This window comes from Triturus cristatus, chromosome 12 (genome assembly GCF_964204655.1).
Source record: "Triturus cristatus chromosome 12, aTriCri1.1, whole genome shotgun sequence".
In the NCBI taxonomy this organism is placed as follows: domain Eukaryota; kingdom Metazoa; phylum Chordata; class Amphibia; order Caudata; family Salamandridae; genus Triturus; species Triturus cristatus.
The window spans coordinates 285,392,857-285,417,788 of NC_140595.1; the positions used below are offsets into that span (position 1 = coordinate 285,392,857).

The 24,932-nt window shown below is 44.0% G+C and overlaps 1 protein-coding gene across 6 annotated transcripts in view; it reads left to right on the plus strand.

Annotated features, from left to right (window-relative positions):
• The window catches only part of LOC146775882 (death-associated protein kinase 2-like), a 668,281-nt gene that overhangs the window by 359,517 nt on the left and 283,832 nt on the right, over positions 1 to 24,932 (plus strand). For 4 of the 6 annotated variants that reach the window (XM_085639575.1, XM_085639576.1, XM_085639574.1 and 1 more), the window contains one exon: positions 10,902 to 10,961. The exons of the other annotated variants lie outside the window; for them this stretch is intronic. In XM_085639575.1, the coding sequence (XP_085495701.1) occupies positions 10,905 to 10,961 (57 nt within the window). In that variant the 5' untranslated portion in view covers positions 10,902 to 10,904. The remainder of the gene's footprint in view (positions 1 to 10,901; positions 10,962 to 24,932) is intronic. 6 annotated transcript variants of the gene reach the window in all.

Here is a 24,932-nt window from a genome sequence, read left to right on the forward strand (position 1 = left end):
TCTTTCAGTTGCTTTTTTCTGTATTTGGTTCTTATACTGGTACAGTTGAGGTGAAATATTTGCCCAGACAGTATTACCGTGTGTACATACTACAACAAAATTAAGTATAGTATCCAAAAATGTGGTGTACTATGGTGCATAATTTGAGGGTTTGCTGCATAATTTAGTCAACCCTACCGCTTAATTTGGTGCTCCTCTGCCATATAATTCCAGTAGCCCTGCCTGTAGGCCAGTCCGACCCTGCTGGACAGTGATGTGCAGTGATTTCCCTTGCAATGTATCGTAAATGCAGTAGTCTTAACCACTTGGGCCTGCCTTTTTGATACATTCAAAGTATGCGTTACAACTGAATACTCCTACGTCTACGTCATTTTCAGGCAAACAGACTAGTCTGTGGTGTTGGGGCCACAGTTGTGGTGTGAAAGGTGTCAGTATGGAACCCCTAGAGAGACTCTTAATGTTATCTCTCTTTGCTGGTGACTTTTCACTAAGCACAGTTTGGCCCTAAAACATAGGACAGTTGAAATCCCACTGACAGACTGCCCGCTCTTCCCCGGTTGCTTCGCTCTGACCACAGAACACAAGTTGGGCCTCTATCCTTATCAAGTTAAATTGACCGTTGGGTGACCAGCTCGCGCAGCTTCCTGTAGCCTGTATCCTGTTATTCATTGCACTCTAGGTACTCATCAATGTTCCTGTGTGGACTGATCTGCTCTGTGGAATGGTTGGAAGTGAGGGCAGCTTGCATCTTTTTCCCACGTTCCCGAAAGGCTACGCCAAATCCTTGCATATTACATGTCAGGAGTAGGGTCAGGTGTGCCTGGGGTCAGGATGAGTTTTGGCCACCGCATGCACAGCCAGTATTGTAATGTAACATCTATATACATGCTCACTACCCGTAGGCGGGTGCTGAAACCCTTGCCTGCATGGGTAGCACGCTACGGAATGTAAGTTTTGGGTTTCGAAGGGCATTGCCTTTATTTTGACCCTTTGTGGGAAGTGTTTCCATGTCATGTGTGATGATCACCGAGGTGCGGTTATCGTGTTATGAAACGCAGTCCTTAGCAGAGTGATGGGTATAGAAGTGTCAGAGACCGGTACACAGTTTATGGTTGTTAGTAAGCTGGCAGCTTTGAACACCTCTGCAGGCCCTTTTACAGTATTTCTTTTTATCCTTCTCCATTAGGCTGGTTACCCCACTGGTGGCTACATTTAAGTGCCACATTTCTATGGCTGGGCTCTACACCTGGGTCACACCAGATGATCACGTGGCTGAAGGGCTGGCTGGATTATTGACAAATCAAGATACTTCATTAGATCGAGTGTCTGTGAGAGGACATCAGTGTTGGGACAGAGTCTGGTTGTTACTTCTGCCTTTCGGGGAGGGGTAGAGGCACAGCTCCTTTGAGTCCTGCCGGCCCTAGGCCAATGCTTTGTGTATCTGTGCGGTGGCCTTGCTGAGTGCTGAATGCTGCTATTTGGTCATCTTGGGGTGCCAGTCCACGGTTTTCAGTCAGACTGTGCCACGTTTGATGATTTGAAAATGGGGGTCGTAGTGGCTCTTTCCTCCTTCTCTGTGGGAACGCGGCCTTCCATCCTTCTGTAGTTGCTACATTGAGTACCATTTAGGTCCTCATCACGAGCAGACATAAAAATGTAGGTTATTGTCCCAGTCCCGATTTACCATTACCGCAGGGTCCGGTAATTTCAGAGTGGGGGATGTTTGGGAATAATGGGGATTACAGGTTTTTAGGACATAGCATGCAGAAATTGGACTTCCTGAACACAGAACAAAATGGTATAACGTGGGGATTATTAGTAACGCCACAAATCTATCCCTGTGAAGACACAAATTAATCACTGGTCAGAATTATTTCTAATACAAAATGAATTAGTCTAGACACCTCTATTGGAGGAGTTTTCTGAAAATTAAAAAGTACATGTGAATGAAGAAAGTGTTAAGATTTAAAGGGGGGACTTACCGGTCCTCAATGAATTTTGACCCAAGAAAGACTACCTCCTAACTATGGACTGAAGAGTTATTTTTTTAAGAGAGCCACATAACTCTCAAATAAATGGAAGACTGAAGTCTAATGGTTAAATATATTTCCTTCTCTTGAACCTACAATGAAAATAATTGTTTGTGTCTTTACAAACATTTATTGCCATCTATATGTCATTGTGTATAGATGTGTATGTGTCAATAATGTGTAAGTATTTTTAGGTATGAGTACCGAGAGTACCAGTCATTCAGCTTGTTTTGGCTAGTAATAAAAAAAAGGTTGTAACAGAAATAATTCTGACCAGTGATTAATTTGTGTCTTCATTGGGATAGACTTGTGGCGTTAGTAGTAGTTCCCACATTATATCATTTTGTTTTGTGTTGAGTTCTCTTTGCTCAGGTATAGTAGGGTCATTTGGGCTTACCCCTATCTTTGTGATTCTAGAAATTGGACTTCCTGGCAGGTTTCTGCATGTTTTTCGCCAGTATTCCACTCAGACTTCACTTTCTTGAATGAGGTAGAGTCTCCGCGTGTCAGATCACTGACCAGCTGTAGTTCCACTGAACTCGTAATTCCAGTGGGCCAGAAAACTGTTGTTAGTGGGCACAAATTGGATAATACACATATTGTTAACAGCACTTAGAAGCATCACAGGTGCTGCAAGAGGAGCTACATTAAAACAAGTCAGTATCATGAGGCTCCTGCAGCTGGCATCCCCGTACACACAGAATCTCGGGGCAGTAATGTCTGACCCTATTCCTAGGCTCCATTTTGCTTCCAGCCTCAGGCTTTTGGTGGGTGTGTGACGTTGTGTGCTTTCCATCCCGACAAGCCCTCTCTGCTGCCGAACCTGTGGTGATAACTGGTCTGCATCAGAGGCTCCTTATGCAGCTCCTTCCTAAAAACCATAGGCTCTGTCACTGTTTACGTAAGAATTATCCACAATTACCCTTTCCTCGCTCAAATCACATTGATTTGAAAGGCTGCTTGGTCTATGACGTTTTTCAGCGATAAAACACCGTGACCTTTACGAGCTAATTGTGGTAAATTTATTTACCATGGCCTTGGAATGGAACAATGAAAGAAAAGCACAGACCGTACGGCCTGCGCATACACCATCCAGGCAACGCAGGGCGACGGCGTATTGCCTTAGTGACGGAGTGAGTCAAAAGCAAGTACCTGGCTTACACTGCTAGGTTTGGAAATAGTCAAGAGATTTGGTGGAATGTCCTGCTCTGCTATGCTTCAGATCGAAATTGGGGGGCTTCGAGAGCTCCATGTGACGCAACCTAATATGCTCTTGAGAGCTGGAATCCTTCCAGAGTTTTGGAAGACTGAGGTCCACATGCAATACATTTACCCACAAAGGACATAAATATAAATCGTTCTCAAATTAGTTATCATGGAAATTGGGCATGGATCTGACTCTCTTGGACCAATATTCGAGATTCTGGCCTACATGTATCTGAAAGTTGGCTCCCTGGAAGGCCAGTATACTCCTTCGGAAACATTCCCTTGGTCTTGGAGGGGAGTGGCATATTGTGCTTGTTTCCAAGAAGGCACGTTTCCGCTGATTTGCAATTCACCTCTGTCATTTATATGATTCCCTCCCAAGCTCCTCTACTCCTTATATGAAATTGGTCCACTCCAAATTATGGAAATGGATCAGGAGAGGGTGGAGAGAGGGAGAGACAGAATGGGAAACTGATGGATCAGAAAAAGAAAACAGACTACTATGCAACGGCAAAGCCAATAGTTCTGGCTTTCAGGTGCCAGCGCATTTAAAAACAAGCATTCACCAATCTTTGCATTTGTTGTATGCACAAATTATGTTTATTACATTAAAGCAACCCCAGTGGCTTTGCAAATACATGGGGTTCGGGGGGAGTGCGGGTACCAGAAAAGGATTTCTTTCTATTTAGAATGCATATTGGAGATAAAGGAATTAATGTGACAAGCAATATGATGATTGAACTTTTTTTTATGTAAAATGCTCTCCTATGCATTCCAGTGGAAGAACTTACAGGAAGGCGGAATCATACTCCAAATAGCCAGTAGCAAGAGGTGAGAGAGTAATGCTCCGCTTGGTGGAGCCAAAGCCTACTCTACATATACTTTAAATAATTGGGAACAATATCACTTGCTGACAATTGTGCTATCAAGCAAAACCTAAAAAAGAATTACATTAGTGACCAATTTAAGTAGAGGTGCTTGAGACTGACAATAATGTTGACTTTGCATACTTTTTGAAGTTTATGAAGGTCGTAAAAGTGAAAATTGCAAAGTTGAAAAAAACACAGAAATAGCAGTAGGAGTCTCCTAGCAGAAGGTGCCTCACAAAATAGTTTTTTCAAGAAAACTCTCTTGCCAAGACGTTTTTCTTGGACAGAAAACTTCATGGAATATAAAGCTGGGCATAGTTGAGAATCTTGGCAACCTAATAAGGTGTGATAGAAGGCTACCGCATCCATATTCGATGGCAACCTTTGAAACCTCGTCGGTCCCTACTGTTAGGATACAGTGCGGAGTTTTTTCCCCTTCACCCTGTCATATCCTTTTGGCAGTGAAAGAACTGAAAAGGTTACATTGGTGCATGTACAGCCTATGTACGGAGTGTTGTAAAATTCGATGCCAGTTTCCAAAAATATTTGGAGACAAGGTTCACCTTCCATGTTACTGAAACATACTTTCATCACCGTACCAAACTCACCACCTATTCCTCTACCAGCACCGCTTAAATTGGAAATATAAAAGTACTCACTATACCAGAATACCTGTTCACTTCTGAAAAGTGGCAGTACAGTATCCTGAAAAGTACTGCACCATGCTTTAAAGTAATGTGATGCAATCCAAAAATGAACCCCCAGTTTTTTGGAAGTATATCCATTTAAGTGAGATTTTCACCTCCGACATCACTGACAAGATCAGATCTGTGAGAGGCAAATCAGACCTGACGCGGGTCCCATGCACACTGTGACACCGCAACCAAGCTATCCCTGGCTGATGGTCCTGGGTTGCTAGTGTTGCGGTTAAGGAACTATCTGATCTGGCACCTCGGACTGGACTGTTCCTATTGGAGTAGGTCAAGACTGATTTGCATATGGCTGAGTCCAAACTGAGGTGGCACGGTGTGCAAATAACGATGGATTGGAATATGGCCGAAGAATTACCAATGGCTGAGATTATTTCAAGCATTTCATTCATCACTTTGTTTTGTCTATTTTACTGTGTGACCCTAATGGGACTTGCAAGCCCAGATGTGGGTTCCGTGCATAATGTGTCACTGGAATCAATCATCTGTCTGATAAGCTCCAATCAGAGCGAAACCAGTTCTAGGTTGCGTTTGTTCTGATTCAGAGAGGACCTGTCTTGGGAGTTTGGGCTAAACTGTTCCTACTGGAGCAAGGCCAAAACCGATTTGCATATGACTGGGTCCAAACTAAGGTGTCCTGGTGGGCAAAATAACGAGTGACCCATGTAATTAGAAGTGGCTGAGATTAATTCAATCGTTCCATCCACCACTTTGGCATGTAGCAGAATATGAGGAGCCCCCTTTGTGGGCATCTTCTCCTCTTCAATGACTATAGTTCAGATGGGGCCTAATTTTCTGGTACCCACTGTGTGTGAGGCTAACATCGCTGCTTATGAATCCCAACACAGTCTGGCTAGATGCTCTAGGTTAGACCACAACCTGTCAAGTGCTAGCTGGATTCTCTTGTGTTAACACCAAGGATTCTGCAAAGCAACATTCCTTTACGGACAGAGTGATCTACCACTGAGGCTGGATATTCACATGACAATCCTCGCTGTGTGAACCCATTGTTTACTTTATTGTAAACAAACTCTTATTTATATATTTATTAATGGCTTTCCTTAGCACTCCTCCCCTTATGGTACTGAGACACTTTACAATAAACTTAAAGGGCGATAGTAACATGTTAGAAACAGTAACTTCCTACAGAAGACTGCAGACTACTGTGATGCATGGCTATTCAAATATATGCAGAAGCGGCGGTGGGTGTTTAACTATTGAATGACAGGAACGTGGGTGCAGTTCTTAGGACCAATGGGAGTTCCAGAAGGTTGTGTGGACCTGAGACTTTTTTGTTCAGTTCTTTGACAGTCTTGACCATGGGTGTTTAGAGAAATAAATTATGTTTGCTCCTTCCATCTCCTTGTTTGCCATATACGTTGCGAAGGCTCGGTAAAGGATGGTCCGGAGCCGACGACCGCTCAATAAGCAAGGCGGAGGTCTTGAAATGTATCTTTGAGGCAAAGGGCACCAGTGTAATACCCTAATAATAGGCGGGTTGCGGTTGAATATTGTGTAGTTGATCACAAAAGTTTAGAAGTTGAATGGAGAAGTATTTGATATGAAGTAAAGACTAAGGAACTCAAGCATGAGTGGTATTGTGAACATGAAGGGAGCATTTGACTAGGGCATGTCTAAATGTTCCTTTGTAACTGCTTGTTGTACTGAGACTAAAACCACACACCTTAAAGATATAAATAAATAATGTGGGCATATTAACTGCCACGTTATATGTCACTATTGTGTGCCCCTTATTCTAAGGGGGCGTGGAATACCACATCAGTTCTCTTGCAAGTGAATTGCCAATACCATGGGTATTAATGATTTTTGGATGCTGGAAATTGCACTTTTCCCTATTTGTTCCCTGTGGGTGCCTTCAGAAATATTTAATTAACCAATGAATAAGAGCTACTGCACCTGATTTCTCAAAATGCAGAATGCGAACTAGCACACAGTCCTAGCCAAACTACACACGATTCCTATTGTAATTCGCAATTGTCAGACAGTGTACAGCAGGCAGTTTCGCAGCTGGTAAACTGTGTGGGAGGGTGGTGGGTAGGAAATAAGGGACGTGCTGTATTTCTGTATGAAATGTAGTCACTCATTGGACCGGTCTCTCTGTTCTGACCGACTAGAGTGTTCAGCTCTCAATGTGTGAGGGTCTGTGTCTTCTATTATAATGTAAACAGTTAGACTAAAAAGGTTTGTTTTTATTGCTCGCTGTTGACGATGCAATTGCAGTGCAACTGTCTTGTTCCGTGGTGGCAGCTCATGGGTTAATGGATGTATTTGCTGTGTTGATGACATTCTGAAGTGTTCCTTTTGGTTTTCTGCTTTCTCGCCTCCTCTTTGTGCCATGGTTACTCGCTGACCTTTCTGCGTCTCTGAGTGTTCTCGCGCTGGCTCTGAAGTGCGCCTTTCATCAGGCCGCAGCCATTGTTAGAAGGTGTTCGCGCCATTCAACACCCTCCAAGATGCCCTGCGCACTTCGTTTCCTTTGTCCCCTGGCAGAGGGCGATAATGAGCAATAAATTGGCCTTTTCAACTTCACACTTCTGACTCTTGCAGCAGTTCTGTCAGATTAGCTGTTTTTAATCTCTACACCGACTGTGAGCGATGTTAGCCTGACTTTTAATGAAATAGGCCTGCAATTGTCTCACAGGAACTCTTCTCTTTTTCCGTTATCATTTTTTCTTTCAATTAGTTTTACTCTGCTTTTTTTGCACTTTCTTCCTATATCATGTTTATAGAGATTTGTTTGTTCTTAGATTTTCTTCTCCTTCCTGTTGCTCTTTTTCTTGTTATCTTTCCTCCCTTTCCCTAGTGTTATTTTTTTGTTTCTTTTTGTTTCTTTTCATTTTAACCATGCTTAGTTAAAAACAATAAGGTTATACACTCTGGACATAATATTTCAAAACAGTAGCAGGGATATGTAGCATTTATCAAGTTCTTACTGCATGAGTCACTCCAGCAGAATGCACCCTTACTTCCCTGTTGTTCAAATGCTTCTACAGACTTTTCTCCTGCTCTTCAACACCTCTTACATTTATTTGATCAAACCCACCCATGCTAGAGCACAAGTGTCCTCCATGTGTTAAAATTAGTCCCTGGCTGCCCACAAAGGGGCTAAATTGTATGTTACAATATCGACAACCTATCATGCGGCCAACATACCATGGACTGAATGTAAATGCATATAAGTAAGCGTACATTTCTATTCTTAAATCTACATCTGTGCACATTTAACACACACACTCACACACTCACACACACACACACACACTCACTCACTCACTCACTCACTCACTCACTCACTCACTCACTCACTCTCACACACACTCACACACTCACTCACTCACTCACTCACACACTCACTCACACACACTCACACACTCACTCACTCACTCACTCACTCACTCACTCACTCACTCACTCACTCACTCATCCCTTTACACAGTTCCACCTTTAGCCAAGCTGCACTCAGGACAGGTGCACTCTGCGTGGGGTGGAGACCTACGCTGTTTATTCCATATAATTCCCAGAGGGCAAAGCACTCGCGGGGTAAATATTGATTGATGTAATTGAAAGTAAAGCGTTTTGGCATTTGTCTTCTTCAGCCTTGCTATAATGAGGCAACATACAAACGGTGTCATTTAAATTATCAGTAGTCTACTCCCATTGGAGAATTTATTTGTTGCTGGAAAGAAAGGACTGATTCTGCCTTCATTGGTAACCAACGTCCAGTCAGTATAGTTCATGCGGGCTATGTCCACTCAGTAACTCTCACTTGTGCCGATTTCAGTTATTACAGTCTCTATGACAAATGAAAAATATTTACACCTGTTCATAGGTACACAGCGACAGGGTACTGGTGATTCAATCCCACAGATTACAGGTAAATTAAGGGCGTGGCTTAAAAACACGTAAACTAAGAATCTGTGTTTAGCACAACGTGCCGCCCGACTTGTATTTTGGTGTACCTGTCATTGCGTCCAGATATGATACAACAAGTCACATCATACCTACAAGTCAGGACTATTGGCTTTGTCAATGGTTGTTAGTTGCATAAGATAAATAAGCAGCACTATGGCTTGTATATAATATTGAAAAAACTTCCACTTAAAGCCCTGGTGACACCATGATAATGTTGCTGCTCATGAGTTTCAAAAAGAGAAGGGAACTCCAGAGAGAAAATGACTCTTTAAAGGATTTCCCATCTTCTACAACGCTCACCAGACGCACATCGATGTGCCTGCTGTCACTGCAGTCCGGAAAAAAAACGGACCGCCAGGGCACAAACCAGAGCCCGATAGAGACCCGTTTTGAGGCTCCCTTACACAACTGCCGGTGCTCAGACCTGGTGAGACCCGGCTCACTTAAAGCCCTGTGTGTACCTAACTAATAACTGAAATCAGCACAACGTGAGAGCTACTGTGTGGACATAGCCTGTATGAACTAAACGGACATGGCTGCCATGGACGTGAGCACCTTATCGTTTTAGCACTTAATTTGAATTGAATTAATTTTAAACAAGAGATTGATTGATTGAGAATGCAGCTCAATGAGCAGAGTTGCAAAAATTCGTGACAGGTGCACAATACCTCACGTGAAAAAAACATAACCGGACAAAAAATTGTGGAAAAGTTAGTGTGGTACAGGTATACTGGTGTTCGCACACAGCTATAGGCAGTATTTGCTTCTAGAAAATACAGTAACACTTGGAAAGATTCACATAGTGTTATTTCAAGCAGTGGTCTGTCTGTCTGTAGAGCTGTCGACGGAGTTGCGACCCTACGTGCATGGTATTGCGCACACCTCATGAAGTTTTGCAACTCTGCGCATTGAAATGCATTCTCTTTTTTAAAATAAATTCAATTAAAAAAAATAAATAGTAAGAATTCCTTTCCTGATGATTTTCTTCAGATTCCTTTGCAGATGGAGTCTTCACTGTTATTTTGTTAACTTAAATCTAGGACTGCATAGAGTATGCTTTTATTTTTTCTCAGTGAATCAACCCTTCTTCTAAAGGCACAAAAATGAACATGAGTGAATATTCGGCAAAACATCTGAAGGTCAGGTGAAACTAAAACCTTGTGTATGGGTAGAGCTCCTATAATAAAAGCTGGCAGTTCTCATCCCCAGAGACTTGCAGGTGTGGTACGGCTGACTTTGCTGTTCGGCTGGGGCCAGCAACACCATATTGCCAGATACCAAAATCCAGTCCAAATTTTAGAACCTCCCCCCCACATAAATTTAATTAATCCAAGTGAAATTTATCTAAATTGGTCACACATACATTTTGAATATCTTGTAAGCCCAACCGGATTTTATTAATGGGTGGGTTGGCAAACCTAGAACCTTTTTCAGGTAGGGGACTTATTGATTAATCCCCTGATGATGATGAATGTCTGGTATTTTGCAAACACCTGGCACTTGATGTGATAAGCCAGGTGTATGTTCTTGCTTTTACTTAGACTCTCCCAGTTAATTGCAGTGGATAAGTATTTACTATTGATGCTGAGCACTTCAGGTCATCTCCTATGTATCCGAGAAGTGCAAAGTCCTGGGTCTCGTAACTTTTAAAACTTCTTTTTAAACTTTACTAGCTTTGTGAATTCTGCTAAGCTGCAAAGAAGGAGCCCAGCCGCATACTGGGATCAGTCCTATTGATGTACCTCTCATTTCTTTGCCTTACTCAAGGGCGGGGTTTCAGCTGGATGAAATGAGAGGATATGTTTGACTAATGACGGATACTGTGTTTCCTGCTGTCACTCAGAGCTAGAGAGTCATGAGTGACAGACATGATGCCCAATCCATGTGTACGCGAACAGGATCGGGTAAAGTGAAACCACCCTTCCCTGAAAGCCAATGAAGTTGAAACTTCTTTGTAGTGTGAAGTACTCCGAATTAAGCGAACTTTGAAGGCCACGTTTATATATTGGTTGTGGACGTAGGGAAGGCGCGTTTTCCTCTAAGGTTGGTCTTTGCAATTGCTTTAAGCAAAGACGTGTGGAATTTATTGCATGTTTTGACATAGAAACTAACCTTTAACTTTTGAAGCTAACCTTTAACTTTTATAATTCCAGCCAATGGCAGAGTGTGCCAATGCCAATGTTGGGGCAGGAGGCCCTACCGGAGTTTTTGAGGTGAGAGATGCTACCATAGGGAGCTTCACTGTGGGAGAATGAATTCACGGGCTCTGCTGGTCTCTTTTGATTAAAGGTGTGGAATCTTGCCTGCTTGCATTAAAATGTTTGCCTTTGCTTGCCGTGCACGCTTGCTGGAGTCACAATCACTTCTTGGGTTCTGTTTGGGATTGTGCAGCTTTGCAGGGCCACTTGTGCAATTCTGGCAAAAATGTAATATAAACTCATTATGCTGGTTATTTCAAAGCAGAAAAATAGTTATTGAAGCTTGAAGCGCCATCTTATGCAGGGCTGTACATATCTCACCAGAAAATGGTCTTTCCCTGAATTTGGGTTCCTTTCTGTGCTCTCGCTAGTATTGGACCGTTGCATTAAGTTCCCTGTGAAAGTAATTTTCCTGATACATACAGATATCTCATAATGCTGCTGATCAGAGGAATCATAGTAACACTGAAGAGCCCCAATTGTTTATTGATAAACCCATACTATGATGCATTTGCAAACACCACATAACAACCAAAAGGTGGTGGATCATGACATAGACTAAACGATCAAGGTCTTGCTGCATGTGCAGAGAACAGCCAGGAGTAACTGGCGACTGACCAACAGTTGGTTGTTGTTTGTACTAATTGGACTTTAGATGGGAATTCCAGAGGAAAGAGCCCCGAGCATGATAGGTTCTGTTCCTCTTTAAAAGTGTGGAAGGTGGTAATCTAAACTTCTGTAGATGGAATGTTTGTCCTCAAATGTGTGGTGTAAACCCAGGCGAGGGATTCCAAGCTTGAGCAATCTTGTGCCTTGTGGACTAGGCACAACATTTTAAAATGCATACTCTGGCTCATGGGGAGTCTGCAAGGGTCTTGAAAAGGTGCAAACCTGGGTCGCATGTAGCCTATAGAGAGTATTTTTGTGCTGAGCGGGTACTTAATTTTATAGATGGTCATGCCTAAGTACAGAGAATTGTCCATAATCAAAGAAATCGAATTTATTATGACTAATACAAAAGTTTGTGGAAGGAACATAAAACATCTTTGGATGGGTCTTTGTATGATAATACCCAGTTCTTAATTTGTAAAAAATAAATATGAGCCTGGGCGCTCATCAGGAGGCCACTGCAGCTTGCACCACTCATCGTCTCTTCCAGCACTGCCAATGATAATACCAGCACAACTACTAACCATCACACTCCTACAAATGTGACAGTTCAGACTATTCCGCGCCCTCCTAAAGTGATAACAATGGCTTGGTCGGTAGCTATAAGTCATGTTTAATGTATACCTAAATATTAAACAACTGTTAATGTGATTGTCTGAAAATCAGATGAAGAGCCTGCTAGGGGGAACAATAAATGAAGGGCCAGAATAACTAGAGAGCCGCACCCGATGGGTAAAGTGAATGTACAGGTAGATTTAAATTGGGGTACGCAGACCTTACTTCCTGCTTGCCATACATGCACCCGTGGTTACACTTTCAATTTGCATGCCCTTGAAAATCCTTACTTTCTTTAATTTAGATTGGCAACCTGAGCCCAACACTTTTTAATCTCTACGTAGCCCCGATTGCCTCCTTGGTAGAGAGCTACGGCCTCCGAATGGTTTCCTATGCCGACGACACGCAGTTGGTGATCTCCCTGTCGCGTGCACCCGATCTTTCGGCGGACATCTTCAGAGCCTGTATGCAAGACCTAGCTGCCTGGATGTCCGCAAACTGCCTTAAGCTTAACGGAAATAAGACCGAGGTGCTTGTCGTAGGGGGAGACCGATCGGCGTGGACGTCGGCATGGTGGCCTCCATGCCTTGGCTCAACACCTATCCCATGCCTGAAAGCAAAGAACTTGGGCATTTGGTTCGACTCCGACCTGACCTTCGGCCCTCAGATCAACCGGGTGGTCGGATCATGCTTTGGGACCCTCAAAAGTCTCAGGAAGGCATTGAAGTTTTTACCTGTAAAGGCCCGTCAAACCCTTGTGCATGCACTAGTCACCTCAAAGATGGACTATGGCAACCTCCTCTATCTAGGGACTCCGAAGAAGAATCTGAGCCGTTTACAGGTCCTACAGAATGCCGCTGCTAGGCTAGTACTTAGACTACCCAGAAGAGCCGCATCCTCGGTGGCCCTTCGGTCCTTGCACTGGCTCCCGATCAGAAGTAGGGTTGATTTCAAAGCACTCTGCATGTGCCATCGGATCATCAACGGGAGGTCTCCTCTCCCTTTGAAAGGACTGCTGACACCTTATGAACCGTCCCGCTCCCTCAGATCTTCTGGCTCGGGACGCCTTGTTGTCCCCAAGGTGTCCAGAGCACGGATGGGCGGAAGATCCTTTAGGTACCTTGCAGCCGTCAGATGGAACACATTACCCTTAATATTGCGTCTCGAACCATCTGAACTAATCTTTAGAGCCAAGCTCAAAACTACACTATTCGAACAGTAAAGTATTCCACTTCTGTAGGTTCCAGTTAGCAGCCGCTCCTTAGCGCGGGGACACGCCGCTGTGCGTCACCAAGCGCTTTACAAAACTCCCTAAATAGAAAATAGAAACCCCACCATTTCACCGTTCCTTCAATGATCAATATAAATCTGCCTGGATATTCAGTTTCCCATCAGGTGTGTCTCTCGCGTAATTCCAGCCCTTCATTTATTGTTCTCCTCTTAAATGTAGTCTCACTATGCCATTTTATCCAATTTAGATTGTATGGTACTGAGGTTCTGGACTTTTAAGAGTCCAGAGGTGTCAGGGAAACAACACCCGAAGACCCCTGAGTTCCTTCCTGTCTCGGTGCACAAATAAACAGAGACGCGGGTTTCTCGATGGTGGCGTCAGAGACCAAGATTTATTTACTGCAGGGACACAGAAGTCATAGGAACCACACAGAGGTAGAATCTACGAGACTGTTCAAATTGCATTAAGTGGGTTGTTCTTTAAATACACGCAAAATGTCTTTAGGCAACATTACACGAATATTTCTCATGCCCAACCCGGTATCCCAAACAAACAGTAAATAGACATCAAACAATAATTTGTCGTAGGTTTCCGGTATTCGATCAGGTCCTCTTGACAGTTTTCCATTCTTTGCCCGATCCTCCCCATCATAAAAATCGTAACCTCCCCATTGTAAAAGCCCAGAAGGAGAGGAGCAGAGCCAGGTGCAAAGGATTGAAAAGTAGGATAAGAGGTGTTTATGGATCATAAACGGGCATGGCTACCGTCTTCGGCCTTTCAGTAAGGACAACGGACACGAGAACCAGTATAGCAGGACTGGCCTCAGGCAAGGGAGGCAGCTTGATTCTGCCTAGTCATGCAGCGTCAGCCTTTCTCGGGGCTCGAGCTTACGTGTCCTTAACAAGGTGACTCTGCCGGGGTCATCGTCCGTTCATTGACTATGTGAGGGCAAGAAACAAAATGGATGCCGTAACTAAAATGGATGCCATGACTTTACAACAGAATGCCCTATTTCTCAGTGAATTCATGCTAGTTGCGTAGCGAAAACACTGTCGTGCATATAATGGATCATTTGCGGTTCATTGGTACCGAAATCGTGTCAGTACTACGATACCGAATTCACGGGTTCGGATCGCTACAGAACCTCAGACCGTCCTTTTGCCCTTACATAGGCAATAACTTACTCTATGTCAGAGTCCATTTCTATGTTCATCAGGTCACTGATATGTTGTTGAAGCATTACTCTATCCCGTGGCGTATCTCTAAAAAAAGGTGGTCTTCTTACGCATGTTGAAATGCAGAGATTACATAAGGCAGGACCACACTGACCAAGGAGACAGCACGAAAATAAAAATACCAACGCAACACCAGTGACTATCAGAACCTTCCATCCCCACGCAGATAACAGGCTCCAGAACCATCCCATTAATGACCAGTCACCTTCCTCTATATGAATAGAGTCAGAGATTTTGTGTAACTTAGAGATGGCCTTATATACCGTTGGCGCATTATCTGGAATAAAAACACAACAGCTCGATTGGATCATCTTACATACTCCACCTCGATCTGCAAGTAATACATCAAGGACCATACGGTTCTGTAACGTCATGAGGCGATCCGCTTGAAGCTCAGCTGTCAGGTTACTAAGGGCACCCGCAGTTTCGGTGATAGTGGATTCAACTACCCGTGTTAGTTGACGTAAGTTTCTACTGTTGGCCATAGGCCCCCAGAATGGAAGGAAACCTTTGAAGAAGTCTCCTGCCTCTTGGCCAGCAGTATCTTCTTTACTGAAAACACCTCTCACAACTCTAGTTTTGTGATAGTCCGGTGCAGCAGTGTATGTCGGAGGTAATAGTTGAGCGATATAACATGAGCCTGAGAAGTCAGCAGGCAGCCATGTGTATGCTCTGTCTTGGCAAACAAAATAGGTACCCTTAGCAGCTAAGAATGCAGGGGAAGACTGTGACGGGAAAACATATGTTTCGATACAGTCACTTTTCCCTAGTCGAGCTTTCGGATTCCTCCCATTTCCTTGCAAACAGACCTGACCTTGGTGGGGTACAACCCAGATTGGAGTCGAGCTTTTACGTTTGTTCTCACCCAGAGTAATGCCATATTCCGTAACATTCCAACCCATGTAAACTCGCAATTCATCCTTGGGAATGAACGGAGTGTTATTGGCATCTCTAACCATGTCAGTGATTCCTTTTACCAAGGCTCTATTAGCAGAGTTATACCTAGTGGAACGCGGAGGTCGTGGAGGATAGGTCTCTAGGGCATAAGCGAACATGGTCTGAAATGCCCAGAATGATCCATTATAACTAAAAGGCAGAACTAGATAAGGGATGCCCTTGTCCATGGTATGTGGTATCAAACCACACACCCAGCAGTTTGTTGTGTTAACCACTAGTTGATGTTGATGTAAGAGCTGAATGAAAGTGTTATTTATAAACTCAGAGCGTCAAGCTTGCTCGTGGGCAGGAAAAGGATGGAAAGAATGAAGAGAAACAACAGTCGGAGAAACAGGAACATGGGGAGATACTGTAGATGTAACAGGTGTAAAGATCAACTGAATACCAAAAATAATTCCGCCTACCAAAGTTATCAAAACAATTAGAAGTGTCAGAGTACATTGCATTAGAAAACATTTGCTATATAATATGTCATATAGTTTTGTCTTGTGCACATTTATGACATTAACCCGTCGTAGTTCAGGAAGCTCCATCTTCTACAACCGTTCGCAACGGATGGTTTGTACCTGTTAAAAACTTGCCTCTGTTTACCCTGGGAGTTCCCAAAATAAACAGAAGAAACCGACCTTGTGTCTGGTTCCCTGCAAATCAAAACAAGGCACACGTCACGACCCTACGGTAACCCAGACGGCAAGGTGAGAGAAACAAAAAGATAAAAATTTAGAGCAAACTTCCTGACTGAATGGAATGCAAAAAGATCAAAACAGTTTTCAAACAGAAAGGTAATTATGCAATGTCATTAGTTCATAACATGAGAACGTAGATTGTATCTGTACTTTCCGGGTCTTGTCTGATCTTGAAATAGCTGGTCTATAGGTGCGGAAATGTTCGACTCCACAGGTGACAAATGTTCACTTTGTACAACACTCGGTCCAGGATTCAAAAGAGCGGTTCCTGTTGAGGTGTCAAAGTTCTGTGTTTCAGTTTGTGGGTCCGTTATGTACTCTGCATCACTGAAAGGGATGTGCCTAGGAACAGGTTCTGTCTCGGATACACCAAATCCCTGTCTAACCCAGTTGTCGTAGGGGAGTGGGAGAGGGACACGCTTCGTATGGCTAGCGTGCACCCAATTCTTCCTTCCAGCTAGGCGTACAGCAGTTCTCGTTGTTAGGAGTACCTGGAACGGACCCACAAATCTTGGCTGGAGGTTCCGAGTTCGCTCAAAATTCCGCACTACCACTTGGTCGCCTGGTTTCAACGTGTGTCCTGGACTCTCTGGCAGTTTAGGCAAGGATTCGAATACCTGTTGACGAATAAGGCTTAGTTTAGCAGTCAGGTCATAAAGATAATCAATCAACATTGGGTATTCGATCTGTTTGAATTCCTTTAGCCTAGGGACTCCCCAAACATTAGCAGGGCGACCGAACACAATCTCATATGGACTAAGCCCTACTCGAGAGTGTACAGTCGCTCTGGTGGAGAGTAGAGCTAAAGGCAGTGCATCTGGCTAAGATAGACCAGTGGAAGCTTGAATTTTAGCAAGTTTCAGCTTCAGGGTGCCATTGTACCCTTCAATCAAACCCGCTGACTGTGGGTGATTCGCACTGTGGAACTTTTGGATAATACCCAGACCCGTACACACACTCTTCATAACTTTCCCTACAAACTCACTTCCATTGTCCGACCAAACAATCCGTGGCATACCATACCTGGGGAAGTATTCTTTGAGGAGGATTTTGGCAGTGGACATAGCAGTGTTATCCTTTAACGGATATGCCTCAATCCATCTTGAAAAGGCACAGACTACCACTAGGACATATTTAAGATTGTTACACCTGTCCATGTGGATAAAATCCAACTGAATCACTTCAAAGGGACAAGAAGGGGGGGCAAAATGACCAGTTGGGGTTGGGGTTCCCTTGCCAGGATTATGCATCAGGCATATCATGCAGTTTTTCACCACTCTTTCCGCACACTTCGTAATTCCATCATTCTTCCACACTGGAGCTAACATTTTACAGATCCCTTTCGAACTGATGTGCGCCGCTCCATGCGCCATCGTGACTACTGCGAGCACATACGCGTCAGGTAACATCCAACGCTGCTGCTCAGACAAATCAACCCAACATCCACTTGCATCCTTCTTACCCGTTTTCTCCTTCCATTCATTCTTCTCATTTTCAGTTGCTTCATTCTGGATTGCCTTCACACTTTCAATCGTATTCTCACACATCCCTGATTCAGCAATCCATCTTGCAGACGTTGCAACGTACATTCGGCTCGTCATGTTCTTGGCCGTTTCTTTAGCGACCTCATCAGCGAACGCATTCCCACGGCCAACATCATCCGTAATCTTTCGATGTGCACTGCACTTCACGATCGCAACTTCATTCGGTAGGGTCAGGGATTCCAATAGATCACTGACTAACTGTCCATGTTGGATCTTAGTCCCATGGGACGTGAGAAAACCTCTTTCTTTCCAGAGACGTCCAAAGCTATGTGCTACGCCGAAGGCGTATTGGCTATCAGTAAACACATTCACTCTCTTTCCCTCCGCTAAAACACACGCTCTTGTTAAAGCAATTAATTCTGCAGCTTGGGCAGAATTCTGACTTACTCTTGCAGTCTCAACAATCGTACTCAAAGTCGTAACTGCATACGCGGCCGTCACATCACCATTCTGTAGTTTAAAACACGACCCATCGACATATAAAGTGCCATCTGGATCTAGTAACGGAGTATCTTTTAAATCAATCCTACCTTTTGTCTCTTCCTCAGTTTTAAAACAACAATCATGGGGCTCTGAATCACTCGACTCTTGAGTAGTCGGCAACAGCGTTGCTGGATTCAAGATGTTGCATCGCTTGATCTGAATGTGACTTGCCAAAAGCGTCAGCTCATAGCCTGATAGTCTAGCACTGGTGAGGTGTTGAGTTTTCGTTCGATTCATGAGTGTATCCACTGCATGTGGAACCATGACTACTAACATGTTGTTCATGACTAGTCCAGCAGACTGTCGAATAGACACTGCAGCTGCTGCTGTAGCTCTCAAACAACTTGGCAATGCTCTGGCTACCGGATCTAATGTGGATGAGAAATATGCACAAGGTCGCTGTTTGTCACTAAATTGTTGCGTTAATACACTCAACGCACAACCTTCTCTTTCATGGACATATAAAGTAAACGGCTTACTGTAGTCAGGAGTACCCAACACAGGAGCTGAACACAGCGCATCACGTAAGTCGGAGAAACTCTGTTGACATTCCTCAGACCATGGCAAAGGGCTCGGAACACCTTTTCCAGTCAGGGCTAGCAATGGTTTTGCCATGAGAGAAAAATTTGGGATCCATTGCCTGCAGTATGACGTAATACCCAAAAACGCACGTACTTCTCTCTGTGTGCTTGGTACAGTCATCTGCGAAATTGCTTTGATTCTCTCTGGGGTCAACCTTCTTCCCTCCTTTGACAAAAGATGACCTAAGTAGGTCACTTCTTGGCAACAATATTGCAGTTTAGAAGGTGAAACCTTGTGATGTAAGTCTGACAAATGACGTAATAAAGAAATTGTAGCTGTTTTGCAAGTTTCCTTGTCATCAGCAGCCAGTAAAAGATCATCTACGTATTGGATCGGAGCAACACCAGGTGGAAGTACAAGAGCATCTAATTGACTTTTTAATGCTTGGCTGTAAATTGAAGGGCTCTCACAATAACCTTGTGGAGCGCGTTTGAATCTGAAACTGCGACCTCCTAAGGAGAAACCAAAAATGTCTCTACTTTCCTCGGCTATCGGAATGCTGAAAAAGGCATTCTTCAAATCGATCACTGTGAACCATGAAGCGGAGGCAGGAATCAACGTCAATAATGCAGTGATATCTGGTACCACAGGAAACTGCGGAATCACTATTTTGTTAACTTCTCTGAGGTCAATCACAAATCTGTAGATTGGAGGTTTGGACGGGTCAGTGCGTTTCAAAATCGGCAGAACAGGACTATTGCAGACATTTCCTCTAGTTTCTTCTATCACATCTTTCTGTATTAAGTCTTTCACAATCAGCAAGAGTGCACGTTCACCTTCATTCGAAATCCGATACTGTGGGATTCGTGGGAATTTAACATTTGCTTTCAGACTTACCACATAACGGGGAATTTCCAAGAGGCCTACATCGTTAGGACCAGTCGCCCAAAGAGTATCAGGGAGAGAACGCAGCTCCGGTGGGAGCTTATCCATCGACATATACATTGGAGAGATGACTCTTTTGCCTAATGTGAGCTGTACTCCTGAAGGAGAACAGTACAGTGTCGCATGCATGCGTTTCAACAGATCTAAACCAAGCAGATTCTCATTACAACCGGTTGTTAGAATAAGGGGTGCTTCTAGTTCACATGGCCCAACAGATATTGGCAAAGGACTAGAAACAGGATTGTGTACAGGGACGCCTGAGAAACCTACTGAAGTGTTTGTTAAGCCAGACAAAGGTGCGCCAGGGAGTTTCGCATGCATAATTGAACTTTTCGCCGCACCAGTATCCAACAGAAATGGTTCGACCACGCCTGATGTAACTACTGCGACATAAGGTCCACTCTGATCAACTGGAACTGATACTACTCCCTCTCTTTGCCTGTGGCTGTCCTAGTACTCGCTTCTCTGAATCTCTTCATTATGATCATGATAATCTTCAACATGATACTGTGGAGATCTACCTGATTGCGCCGGTTGTACATTTCGCTGATCGAAATAATTTGATGGGCGATCAGCCTGTGGTGTCATTGTACCACGTCCTCTACCTCTAGGAGCTTGCATAAACCCAACATTACCTCTCTGAGCTGGGACATCACTAGTCTGTGCGTGCAGTACCGGACACTCATTCTTATAATGACCCTCCTTTTTACAATAGGCACACTGATTCCATGCTAATTGTTGTCGGGAAAAACCATAATTAAATCTTTGGGACGTCCCTTGCTGGAATTGTGGCTGTTGCTGAAACTGGGGTCGCTACTGTGAATCTGACTGATTCGAGCGAGGCGGATACGCCTGTTGCAATAGAACTTTAGTCTTTAAATCTTTCGTTTTCTTTTCTGACTTTTCCTTCTCTTCTTTTTCTCTATTCTCGTAATACTGAGCAGTTGCAAGTATCTGTGCTGTCGTCGACACTGCCCATGCACTTTCAGAATCCTTTAACTTGTTACTAAGCTCAGGTAGTAAATTAAACACAAACTTGTCGACAAACAACCTCTGGCCTCCCTCAGTACTCATATCTTGCCCACTGTGGTCTACGAAGGTCTCTTCAAATCTAGTGAAAAAGTCAGAGATGCTTTCGTCCTTCTTTTGCTTGCATGCCGATAGTTTATCCCAATTAACTCGTAACGCTGGCATCAGCGTTTTCATCAGATTAATTATTCTGCCAGGCAAGGCAGCAATCAGAGGTTCCGGTTTAGCACCGCCAACTTGTTGCCCATCTGCTGCTACAATAGCAGGCCAATCACCTCCTAAGGCGACTGGGTGGTTCTCTTTCCGAATCTTGGCCCATATAGGCTGTGGCACTACATTACCAAATAGCATTTCAATGTCTGCCAAATTCATGACGCACGCTTGAACTGTCTGCGTTAACTCTTTGTAATAACCAGCAGGATTTTTACGCGGTTCCGGCAACGCCTGTTTTACTGCTAATACTTCGGCCCGCTTCCAAGGGATGTGTATCCACACTCTCTGGAATTGTGCCGGGGCCACTGCAATACCATTAGCCCCATCAGCTTGAACTGCATCACGCCATATCGGTGGAACTTCCCTCATCGGATATTGACCTCCTCTTTTCCTAGTAGTAATCGGTGAACCATCAGGGTCCCTTGTCGCTCGAAGAGGGGAATCATCCCTATAAGCTAAGATCAGTTCTATCGCTCCTCTTACTTCTGAACCTATCACCATTCCTGCGGCAAATTTCTGCTGAACATTTATCAGATCAGAGGGGACGGAATCTAAGTCATCGTCTTCCCATTCTTCACGCACAAGAGAACACATTACGTCAAAAACATAACGTTGAGTTGGTTCATTCCATTGCATAAAGGTATCTAACACTCTTCGTGCATCATACTTCACAGCTTTCGACATCCACCTAAGAGCTGTCGAATCTAACATTTCTCGCTCCTGAGGACCAGGAAGCTGGCTACGTCTCTGTATAGAGTCAGAAACGGGGGTCCCAATTAAAGACCTGTAGAGAGGAGTTAAGATATTAGTTACAGAGTCGGTTATTTTCCGACGAACGGAAAGCGGAGTCAGAATGTTCACAGGGTTCGGGAACAGGGCAGCTGAAGCAGATGAAATAGTAAGGGTGGGAGTAGCAGGTAAAGCAGTTTGCGAAACGACAGGCAAAGGCGGAACAGGCGACCCAGGTAGAGGGGGTGCCGAAGGAACATTAACCACGGGAAAGACAGGAGCTGGAATCAAGGGAAGTGGAGCAACTATTCCAGGCTGACCAGCAGCTGGCTGTACAACAGGTAGTAACTGTGGTGCTGTAATACCCTGTGCGTACGGTGGAGGTGAATTCAACAGGTAAGACAACAGAGGATCCTTTTCATGATCCTCTATCGGCTTAGTAGGACAAGATGGCAATACAGGGTAACCTTTATCAATTGCCAAATTATATTTTCTATTCGCCATCTCCATTGCTTTCTCAGTCTCGTTGACATGCAGCTGCCTAGCAGACTCCATTAAAGTCAACCCTTTCTCTTTCTGTTCTTTCTTCGTCTTCCTAATTTCTCTGTTTGGTTTCTTTGCGCCATACGCGAAAAGAATCAAACATTGCCGGCCGGGCTTTTCTCTTAAACAACTTCATTTCTAGATTGTCTAGTATTTTGGTTTCGAAGCTACCATGCGGTGGCCAACTAAGGACACCATCTTTCCTGGTATAACGGACCCATACTTCATTATACGTAATAGGACCCACATCATGTTTACAATAGAGCTCATATGTAGGAGTTCCAATCGGAGGAACCGAACACGAATCCTCCAACCGGGAATCCCCGTTGCAACGTAACCAGGACAGAAAACAATTACTACTGGTAGTCATGACAAACAAAGACAAATTCCAACCAAAATGCGCAGAGAACTTAGGCCTATCAAATGAACTAATACCAAAACAAAGATTATCTAAACAAGAGCAACCAATGATAATCTACAAATTAAACCAGAGCAACAAAGAACAACCAAACTGAGCGTAACCCACTTAATACTTAACTGAAATGTGGAAGACGTCACCAAGGAGAACCCGTCTACGTCTCGCCATACTAAGGTCTGCACCTCGGGTCCAAGACAGGGCGACAGTCAGGGCAGCGGTCCTCTGTAGCCGTCTGGGAACGGGAACCCTCGTGGAAGAAATTGTCGGGCCACTTTTTCGACATACAGGGATCGATGAAGCGGGGTACCTCCCTCCGGAATCTTCACACGAAACTTCTCGGACTTTTCAGGCTTTGGACCGGTACCGGATGACGTCGCCCCACGTTGGGCGCCAATTTGAGGTTCTGGACTTTTAAGAGTCCAGAGGTGTCAGGGAAACAACACCCGAAGACCCCTGAGTTCCTTCCTGTCTCGGTGCACAAATAAACAGAGACGCAGGTTTCTCGATGGTGGCGTCAGAGACCAAGATTTATTTACTGCAGGGACACAGAAGTCATAGGAACCACACAGAGGTAGAATCTACGAGACTGTTCAAATTGCATTAAGTGGGTTGTTCTTTAAATACACGCAAAATGTCTTTAGGCAACATTACACGAATATTTCTCATGCCCAACCCGGTATCCCAAACAAACAGTAAATAGACATCAAACAATAATTTGTCGTAGGTTTCCGGTATTCGATCAGGTCCTCTTGACAGTTTTCCATTCTTTGCCCGATCCTCCCCATCATAAAAATCGTAACCTCCCCATTGTAAAAGCCCAGAAGGAGAGGAGCAGAGCCAGGTGCAAAGGATTGAAAAGTAGGATAAGAGGTGTTTATGGATCATAAACGGGCATGGCTACCGTCTTCGGCCTTTCAGTAAGGACAACGGACACGAGAACCAGTATAGCAGAACTGGCCTCAGGCAAGGGAGGCAGCTTGATTCTGCCTAGTCATGCAGCGTCAGCCTTTCTCGGGGCTCGAGCTTACGTGTCCTTAACAAGGTGACTCTGCCGGGGTCATCGTCCGTTCATTGACTATGTGAGGGCAAGAAACAAAATGGATGCCGTAACTAAAATGGATGCCATGACTTTACAACAGAATGCCCTATTTCTCAGTGAATTCATGCTAGTTGCGTAGCGAAAACACTGTCGTGCATATAATGGATCATTTGCGGTTCATTGGTACCAAAATCGTGTCAGTACTACGATACCGAATTCACAGGTTCGGATCGCTACAGAACCTCAGTACCGTGCCGACAGAGACGGGGATCCCACCCTATCTAGTAAATATGGTACCCTATAGGGTGCTAGTGTTTAGGTCAGTTACCTTTTCATTCTTGTATTTTAAATCCCCAGTATATCCCTTATATGGGATCATAAAATTCTCACTGGCACAAGTTACCTGACAGTATTGGCAGAATATGATCTACAGTGTGCTGCAGGTTTGGTTGACACCTGATCACGTGTGTGCATGGATTGATTGGTTGTTGCCTTTCTCTATGGCTCAATCATTGCTAAACAATTTTAATTTATTCTCTCCTTTTTTCTGGTCATCTGACCTTGTTTCTCCTTCTTCTCTCTCTCCTCTTAACATTTCATCTTCCTTATAGGCATTTGTACGTCTCAGGCATGTTTAATTATGTCCTGATGATGATCCCCATAGTTTATGGTGGGATTGGAACGTCATGGACAAATAGTACTATGACTTTTGAAATTGTTCTGTAAATAAGTTACAATAGCATTGGTAGTACAAACCGTTTAGTGACATGACCTGCTTATTACTTCTACAGTCAATACATATTGTCTGAGCTTTGAAATTCTTGCTTTTTCTTCTGCTGTTCTCCACTTCATTATTTTTTGCGTGTTATGATTGAATAAACACATGTATACAGCCATTTGGATTTTCTGACATAGAATTCATTTTACTTCTGTGGTTTATGCTTAGTAGTATTCTGCCATAAGGGACCCCTTGTACCTTTTATAAATACCAATAATGGCAGAGCATGGGGTATCCTGGCCATTTGCATGGCATCATCAGCATATAATAATGCCAGGGCAGGAGAATTGGCCATTTTGGCGCATCCCTGGTAGCGGTGGACAGTTGGGAGTTAAGATCATTGATATAGATAGTACAAAGCATGGGTGCCAGACTGCACCCCTGCTGCACCCTGTTGGTTAAAGGCTAAG